Source organism: Acomys russatus, chromosome 14 (genome assembly GCF_903995435.1).
Source record: "Acomys russatus chromosome 14, mAcoRus1.1, whole genome shotgun sequence".
Lineage (NCBI taxonomy): Eukaryota > Metazoa > Chordata > Mammalia > Rodentia > Muridae > Acomys > Acomys russatus.
In genome coordinates this window covers 56,838,866-56,847,137 of record NC_067150.1, presented here as the reverse complement: position 1 = coordinate 56,847,137, position 8,272 = coordinate 56,838,866, and the positions used below count along the sequence as shown (strand labels likewise).

At 53.0% G+C, this 8,272-nt stretch overlaps 1 protein-coding gene across 1 annotated transcript; it reads right to left on the bottom strand.

Annotated features, from left to right (window-relative positions):
• Nucleotides 1-643: 643 nt before the first annotated feature.
• On the bottom strand, nucleotides 644-7,957 carry Pif1 (PIF1 5'-to-3' DNA helicase). Its single transcript, XM_051156688.1, has 12 exons — nucleotides 7,379-7,957; nucleotides 6,480-6,612; nucleotides 6,265-6,390; nucleotides 5,999-6,152; nucleotides 5,781-5,895; nucleotides 5,550-5,656; nucleotides 3,685-3,824; nucleotides 3,316-3,422; nucleotides 1,818-1,905; nucleotides 1,571-1,716; nucleotides 916-1,107; nucleotides 644-703 (listed from the first exon to the last, which is right to left on the bottom strand). The coding sequence occupies exons 1-12, from the start codon at nucleotides 7,922-7,924 to the stop codon at nucleotides 644-646; spliced, it is 1,914 nt and encodes a 637-aa protein (XP_051012645.1). The 5' UTR covers nucleotides 7,925-7,957.
• Nucleotides 7,958-8,272: the final 315 nt, after the last annotated feature.

The window sequence follows — 8,272 nt, the reverse complement described above, 5'->3', positions numbered from 1 at the left end:
AACCACCCATAATGAGATCTGGCGCCGCCTTCTGGTGTGCAGACATGCAAGCAAAACACTGTATATATAATAAATAAATAAATCTTTAAAAAAATTTGTCAAGCCGGGCGTGGTGGCGCACACCTTTAATCCCAGCACTCGGGAGTCAGAGGCAAGAGGATCGCTGTGAGTTTGAGGCCAGCCTGGTCTACAAAGCGAGTCTAGGACAGCCAAGGCTACATAGAGAAACCCTGTCTCGAAAAACAAACAAACAAACAAACAAATTTGTCCTCTGATCTTCACGTGTACGCTGTGGTACACATGCACACAAAACTGACACGTGTAGTGCAGGAAGACAGGCTCTGATGGAGGCCGCTGCTGCAGCACCTGCCTGCACTGCCTCTCCAGTCTATAGCTCAGAACTCTGGCTATGTGTCCAGCCCTTGTAGAGAGCTTTGTCCTCTGGTAGTCTTCACCATTTCCAGCTTCTGACCCTAGAAGTAGTGTCTCCATGGAAAGGGGCGAAACTGAGGCAAAGCTGCTAGGAAGATAGGAAGCCATGTCCCTCAACCCTCAGAAGGCTGGATGAGGGAGAAACACAGGCCCCTCCCCAGGCATTTCCTAGGGCCTTGACCCGTGAGCTTGTCTTTTCTTGCAGCTGAGGTCAGAGGTTTGGGTCCATGTTCTCCAGATCTGAGTTTGCCTCCTCCTCACCTTGGGATTCCTAGGAAGAACCAGAAAGGCAGCAACAGGTTTGTGCCAATCCCTAGGGCCACAGCCTGGGGGCCAACATCTCTCCCCATCGGCCTCCACCGGAAAGGAGTCAGTAGAAAGAATTTCTGCCCTAGGGTTCTTCCTACCTACTAGGCCTCTTCCCTTTGTCCTTCTCAGCCCGCCCACACGCAGGAGGCCCTTCCTTTGGTGAGGACTCCTTACCAGACTGAGGCCCCTGCTCTGCCGCAGGGTGGCATAGAAGTGCAGCACTCGAGAGTCACAGCGAACCACCGTGGGGTCGAAGTCTAGCACACGTAGGCCCTGCAGGCTGCGGGCCCGGGAGAGGGCCACATAGGCTTGACCACTGGCAAACACACGGCCCAGAGAGATCTCCACACAGTCCAGAGACATGCCCTGGGCGGTAGAGGGACAGTTAGAGCCAACTTATCCTGAGGTCGCTCTCTTTTTTTTTTTTTTTTGGTTTTTCGAGACAGGGTTTCTCTGTGTAGCCTTGGCCTTCCTGGACTCACTTTGTAGACCAGGCTGGCCTCGAACTCACAGCGATCTGCCTGCCTCTGCCTCCCGAGTGTTGGGATTAAAGGCGTGCGCCACCATGTCCGGCTCCCAGGAAACAGAGGTAGAAAGATCAAAGCCAGTGTCCTCTGCAGCTACATAATGAATCTGAGGCCAGCCTGGGCTACGTGAGATCCCATGGAGCCAGGGGGAAAGGAAGGAACGTTTATTTTGCTTCTGCTCTGGAACATTCCATCCCAGGGATGTCCAGTCCCCATAAAGATTTTTAAGACACATTCCAGAATGTCTCAGCCTATCCTGCCCTGCATGCCCTATTTTGTCCACCCCTGCACTGGATCATCACCTGGCTCTTGTGGATGGACATTGCCCAAGCCAGCTGTAGGGGTAGCTGCTGCCGGCTGAGGAACTGGCCCCCGGTGACCTGTACTGTCCAGCATTCGGTGCGGATGACTTCAGTGACGCCACACAGGAACCTTACTCGGGGAAGCCCTGAAGAAGAGGCATAGAGAAGTGTCACCTTTTGGCCACTCTATGGTTTGTCCTGCTGTGAGACAGTCTCAAGCAGTAGGGCCCCCTCCCCCTTCACTCACCTCTCCCTTCTGACTCAAAGCCAACTATCACCCCTCGGGCACCATTCACCAGGCCTCGGGACACTGCTAAGTTCTTCACCAGCATGACCTGAGGAGGAGGAAGTGCAGAGATGGAGAGGGGCCCTCCCAGTGCCTGCCTCCTCTCTAGTAGTTAGGGACTCAGAGAGACGCTGGGGGCTATTATAGAGCTGAGTCCCAATTTTTAGCCGAATCACCACTGTGGTGACTGATGAACTGATCTCTGGGACAAGCTGCCTTATTTTCCTAGAAATATCTTGGCCTTATCTTGGGTCAGAGGGCCTTACCCTGTGTCAAAGGGGCTTAGTATTCATGAAATTGTCCAGAAAGGAGGTGGTAACTCTTTGAAAAGAGTTAGATTTGGGGGCTGGAGAGATGGCTCAGTGGTTAAGAGCATTGACTGCTCTTCCAGAGGTCCTGAGTTCAATTCCCAGCAACCACATGGTGGCTCACAACCATCTATAATGTGATCTGATGCCCTCTTCTGGCCTGCAGGGGTACAAGCAGGCAGAGTACTGTATACATAATAAATAAATCTTAAAAAAAAAAAAAAAAAGAAAGAAAGAAAAGAAAAAGTGCTGGGGGTGGTGGCGCACGCCTTTAATCCCAGCACTCGGGAGGCAGAGGCAGGCGGATCTCTGTGAGTTCAAGGCCAGCCTGATCTACAAAGGGAGTCCAGGACAGCCAAGACTACACAGAGAAACCCTGTCTCGGGGGGAAAAAAAAAAAAAAAAACAAGAGAAGAAAAGAGTTAGCTCTAGTGAGGTGTGTGGTGGGACACGCTTTTAATCCCAGCACTCAGGAAGCAGAGGCAGGCAGATCTCTATGAGTTCAAGGCCACCGTAGTCAACATAGCAAGTTCCAGGCCAGCTGGGGCTACATAGTTATCCTGGTTTGGTTTTGTTATTATTGTCATTATTAATTTATTTATTTTTGGTTTTTCCAGACAGGGTTTCCCTGTGTAGCCAGGCTGGCCTCGAACTCACAGAGATTCGCCTGCCTCTGCCTCCTGAGTGCTGGGATTAAAGGCGTGCGCCACCAGTGCCTGGCCTGTTTTGTTTTAAATAGGGATTATTTCTGCCTAGAAGACCACAAATCTTGAGGAATGGCACTTGCTCCTGCCACCCCTCTTTCAGCCACAATGCTCACATGTCCCCACGTGTGCCGACTGGATTCTGAGGAAGGGCTACCCTTCTTGCCCATCCCATAAAGGAGGGCATCTATGAGGTTTACTGCTCTAGGGTAGTATTCTTTATACCATGGGGGGGTGCCTCCATGGAGCAGACATTTCACCTGGGAACTGGGTTCAGTAAGGGAAAGAGATTTTCCAAAGTGGCATTGCTTGACAGGACTCTAAATGTGAAAAGAGGAGAGAAGGAGGAAGCTGAAGACAGAAAAGTAGGGAAAGTGGTCACAGTAGGCCCAGCAACTATAAAGTAGAGTATTAATAATCTGGGATCCAGCCCTGTTTCCCACTCACCTGAGCCCCTAGCTTTAACTGAAGGACACGGCTAACAGGACATTGGGCATCCAGGGTCCGGGCTAGCTCAGGGTCACTGTCTATAGCCTCGAAACTGTGTAATTCACCTGGAAAAGCAGAGGAAACATGTACTTGTTTCTCAGCTTCCAAAAATGTATTAGATGAAGGCGGCTGTGGGGAATGGGCTGGGGACAGCTCAGGCCCCTCTGGGGCCTCGGAAGCAGCTCACCACAGCTTTTGGGTCATAGTTTCATCTGTAAATGTACAGAGAGCTGGGGGCCCAGTTTGCTGGTGATGTGTACAGCGAGTATCACCCCTGTTTGGTGGCCCCTCCCAGCGGGTTGTGCCAAGGCCAGGCATTCCATTTACCTGGCAGCTCCTTCAGTCGCCGCTCATTGGTAAGGGCCACGTCATCCTGGTGGGTGCAGAGTCTCGTGGCTACAATTCCATCTCGTCCCACTGTATGGGCAGCTGTGGCCCTGAGCTGGTGGGTCACTTCATCTGAACATCTGTGGGGGCTGCACTGTCAGACCAGAGATCCCCCTGGACACCAGAAAAGGTGGGGGCAGTACGGTCTGCTGCACAGACTAAGCCTTGGGACGCACAAAGGACGCCAGGACAAGATTTGCTGCTACCCACTGCCCACCCAGTCTGCTTGTCCCCCAGATGTGGACAGTGTGCATGGGGATGACGATGCTGGACTCTGAACAGAAGAGGTAGACACCGAGAAACTGGCCACCTCTGAGCCCGCAGTGTGCCTGAAGAAGCATGACGTCACGAGTGAGCTCGGGCCAGAGGTTTGCAGGCTTGGAACAGCGTCCCAGCGTTGATACCCTGTAATCCTGGCTTTGCTGTCATCGGATTGGCCTTTAGGGTACAATCTTCTAGCCGCTCGCTTACTGCTTTGGCTGAAGTAGCTAGCCTGAGGTTTTGTTTTTGTTTTGTTTTCTTTTTTTCTTCTTTATTTTCTTCTTTTGCCCTCATGGGTGTGCATGTGTCAGCATGTGCATCTCTCTCTCTCTCTCTCTCTGTGTGTGTGTGAGAGAGAGAGAGAAAGAGAGAGAGAGGCTGCTCACATACTTCTGCAAGCTAGAAGTCAATACTGAATGTCTTCCTCAGTTACTTTTAGCCTTTCGGTTGGTTGGTTTTGGTTTTTCGAGACAGTGTCTCACTATGTAGCCTTGGCTCTCCTGGAACTCACTTCATAAACCAAGTTGGCCTCAACCTCACAGAAATCCACCTGCCTCTTCCTGTGGAGTCCTGGGATTAAAGGCATGTGCCACTACACCCAGCAGATTTTACCGTTTTTGTTTCTGTTTCTGTTTTTGGAGACAGGGTTTCTCTGTGTAGCTTTGTTTGTGCTGAACTCACTTTGTAGACCAGGCTGGCCTCGAATTTACAGCAATCTGCCTGCATCTACCTCCAAGTGCTGGAATTAAAGGCATGTGCCACCATGTCCAGCTAGTTTTCAGCTCTATTTCTTTGTTTGTTTTTTGAGATAGGGACTCTCCCTGAACCTGGAGCTCACTCACTAGGCCAGCAAGCTCAGGAATTCTCCTGTTTTGACCTCCCCAGCATGGGGATTTACAGGCATGTGCTGTCAACCCCAGCTTTTTACACCGGCACCAGGGAATCCAAACTCAGGTGCTCACGCTTCTGTAGCAAGCACTTGACTGACTGAGCCATCTCCCCAGCCTGCTAGCCTGTGTGTCTTGAGGTACTGTAAAGGTAGTAGGTTTGCTGTTTGGCTTTTTTTTTTTTTTTAAAGATAGTGTCTCCCTAAACAGCCCAGGGTAGCCTCAAACTCACTACCCTACACTTTAACCTCTTAAGTCCTGTGTTTACAGTTGTGTGCCACAATGTCCAATGCCATAACACTATATATATATATATATTTTTTTTTTTAATTGGTATTCTAACACTCTTGACTATAGTCTATCCTAAGTTGTCCAGTGTCCTGCCCAAACTTTGTTTTCCCATACAGACTTCTTATTCCTGAGGACAAACATCTCTCCCACTTCCTTGGACCAGGTGAGGGTACCAAAAACTTCTAAATCCTAGGACTGAGGAGGTGGGAGGCAAGAAGATCAGTAGTTCAAGGTCATCCTTGGCCACATAGCAAATTCTAGACCAGCCTAGGCTACGTGAGGCCTGCCATGCCCAAACAAACAACACATCCCATGGCCCCTTTGCCCATAGCATCCTCATCCCATGGCCCCTTTGCCAGTACCCACCTGCCCAACCTCACAGCCTGCAGCAGAGAGACAAAGGTCTGGTCAGCCTGCCTCCATACCTCGGTCAGCTCCAGCACCACTGGCACACACCTCCTCCAGCTCTTGGCCTGGTGGGTAAGAAGAGAGGGGAGTCAGGGAACAGAGAAGGCTCCCCCACAAGCGTAGGGTCAGAGTCAGGGTGTGTAACTCTCCTACCATCAAAGGTCGGGGCTAGGGTGTGGTCACCAGTACCTCGAAGCAGAACCGAGGGTTCTGGGAGCCTTTGGTCACCGGTGGCAGCTGTAGGAAGTCCCCACAGATGATGAGCTGGATTCCTCCAAATGGCTTCTGCTGTTGCCTGACAGCTCTGGACAGGAACAGAGACTGCTTCAGAGATGCTGGGTGGGCAAGCCCCTTGGAGAAATCACCAGACTCTAGCCACAGTGAGTGCCCTTGCTCTATGTACTGACCTGGCCACAGCTTCCAACTTGTCAAACAACTCTGCCTCTACCATGGAGATCTCGTCAATGACCAACCGTCGGCAGTTCAGCCAGCCCTGCCGCACTCCTGGCCGCTGGGCCAGGGCCACACACTGGGCCAGGGGAGCCTGGCCTGAGCCGATGCCTGTGAGTGACACTATTCAGGCTGGGCTGAAATCCCAGCCCCCTTGATCTCTCCCCTCTTTCCCCACAGGCCTCGGCTTGCTCTTAGCCCAAGCCCAGGGGCTCACACTTACCTGCAAAGGCATGAAGGGTGGTGCCCCCGATGTGGCAGGCTGCCACCCCAGTGCTGGCAGTGGCCACAGTGCCAGCAGGGGGCAGGGAACGCAGGATATGCTTCAGCAGATAGGACTTTCCTGTCCCTGGGCAGTAGGCAAAGTCAGGGTTGCCTGTCCCTCCATGCTACCCAAGGGCTACCCCCGCCATTCGCTCCCATTTCTTCCTCTGTTACCTGCACTCCCAGTAAAGAAAATGCTCTGGCCTTTCAGGACCATTTTCAGCACAGCCGCCTGCTCCTCAGAAAGCTTTGGTTTGGTGGAGTGCATGCTCAGCTTCTTCACAGGCAAGGGCCACCTTGGAGTTTCCTGGGAGGAACAGGGCTATCTCAGAACCTCCTGCCATGCTGCTTGGCCCGTATGCATTGCAAGACAAATAACTTAGAGCAGGCCTGGGTCATCTAGAGTTCATCGCAACAAATACTAACCTCAGACGGGGCGCGGTGGCACACGACTTTAATCCCAGCACTTGGGAGGCAGAGGCAGGCGGATCGCTGTGAGTTCGAGGCCAGCCTGGTCTACAAAGCGAGTCCATGGCGGCCAAGGCTACACAGAGAGACCTTGTCTAAAAAAAAAACAAAAACAAAAAAAACAACCAAATACTAACCTCCTCCATTTCTTTCACCAATTCAGTACCAGGCACTTTGAATTGGTGGCCACACTTAATCAAATCTAAAAAAACTCTCAGGCCCCCCTGATGGTTTTCCACTCAGGCGATTGGACTATTGCCTGTCCCTGACCGGCCCCTTTCCCATTCTCCCCAAAAGCTCCTCTCTTCTGGAACTGTAATACCCATTTTCCCTTCTTAAGTTTCCCCGCTTGGTCTCCACTGCTGCCTCTTTAGCATGGACCCTGGTTTCCTGTTCTCAGTTTATCCCAATCTCGGTAATTACTGGCAGGGAAGCACTCACCACTGTCATCATACACAAATGATACGATGGGCATCTCAGATCACCAGCGGTGCCCTTAATATTGCCGACCATCTCCCCATCCGCCGCCCCCGCCCCCAACCTTGGGCCTCCTGTGTCTCCTCCATCCTCAACAGTAGCACGCCCACTCCCTTTCTGGTCCTCACGGTGCTAGACTTGGATTCCATTGACCGCTTCTCCAGCGCGGAATCTGGAGCCCTGTCGGCCGCAGCACGCTGCAGCTCCTCCGGCTGCACTGGACTGATGGTGACAAAGTCTCGGGGCCGCGGGCCTAGCAGTTGTGCCCGAGCAGAGGCGGGTCCCGGCCCTGGGGCAGCTGCTAGCTTCAGGCGCAGCGTGCGCAGGAAGCGGCGCAAGCGCTCTGGGGGACAGTCCGAGAGCAGCAGCTGCACTGAGCCAGCCCGAGGGATGCCATCCGTGGGGAGGCGCAACGTGCTGCGCCCGGCCGAGGCGAAGCGGGTGAAGAGGCGCACGGCTCGCAGCGGGAAGCAGCGTGGCCGTCCCGCGGGTCCCGGCGCCTGCAGTCGCAGCATCAATTCGCGGCGTTCGTTTCGACCCAGGCTCAATTCCGCGGTGCGCAGGGCCTGGCGCTTGCGAGGTTGCCCTCCAGGACTCAGCTCCTCTACCGCCACCCGGCACCGCAACTCTGCGTCCTCACGTTCACCTGTCGCCTCCTGGGTACCAGAAAGCATCTCCAGTGCCTCTGCTGGGGCGCAGAGACCGGTGCACACAAGTCACGGAAAATCCGGATGTAATGGGTGGTACGGATGCCGTGACGGAAAATCCTGTCGAGACCACTTAGGGTCAAGGAGGTTGTCACTGGTAACAGAAGGTGCCACCAGGATACTATAAGCACTCTGGAGTAAGGAGAAATACCGGCGAGCCTCCGTCGTCCTGCAATAGCCACGTCAGAAAGGGTTCATGCTCAGAAAAGAAACCTGATTGAGGAGACCCACCCAGGCCAGTACGGGACTCGTCAGGAAGCAGAATAATCAGACGTTGAGCGATAGGAAGAAGACTGGCTGGAGGTAAAACAAGCT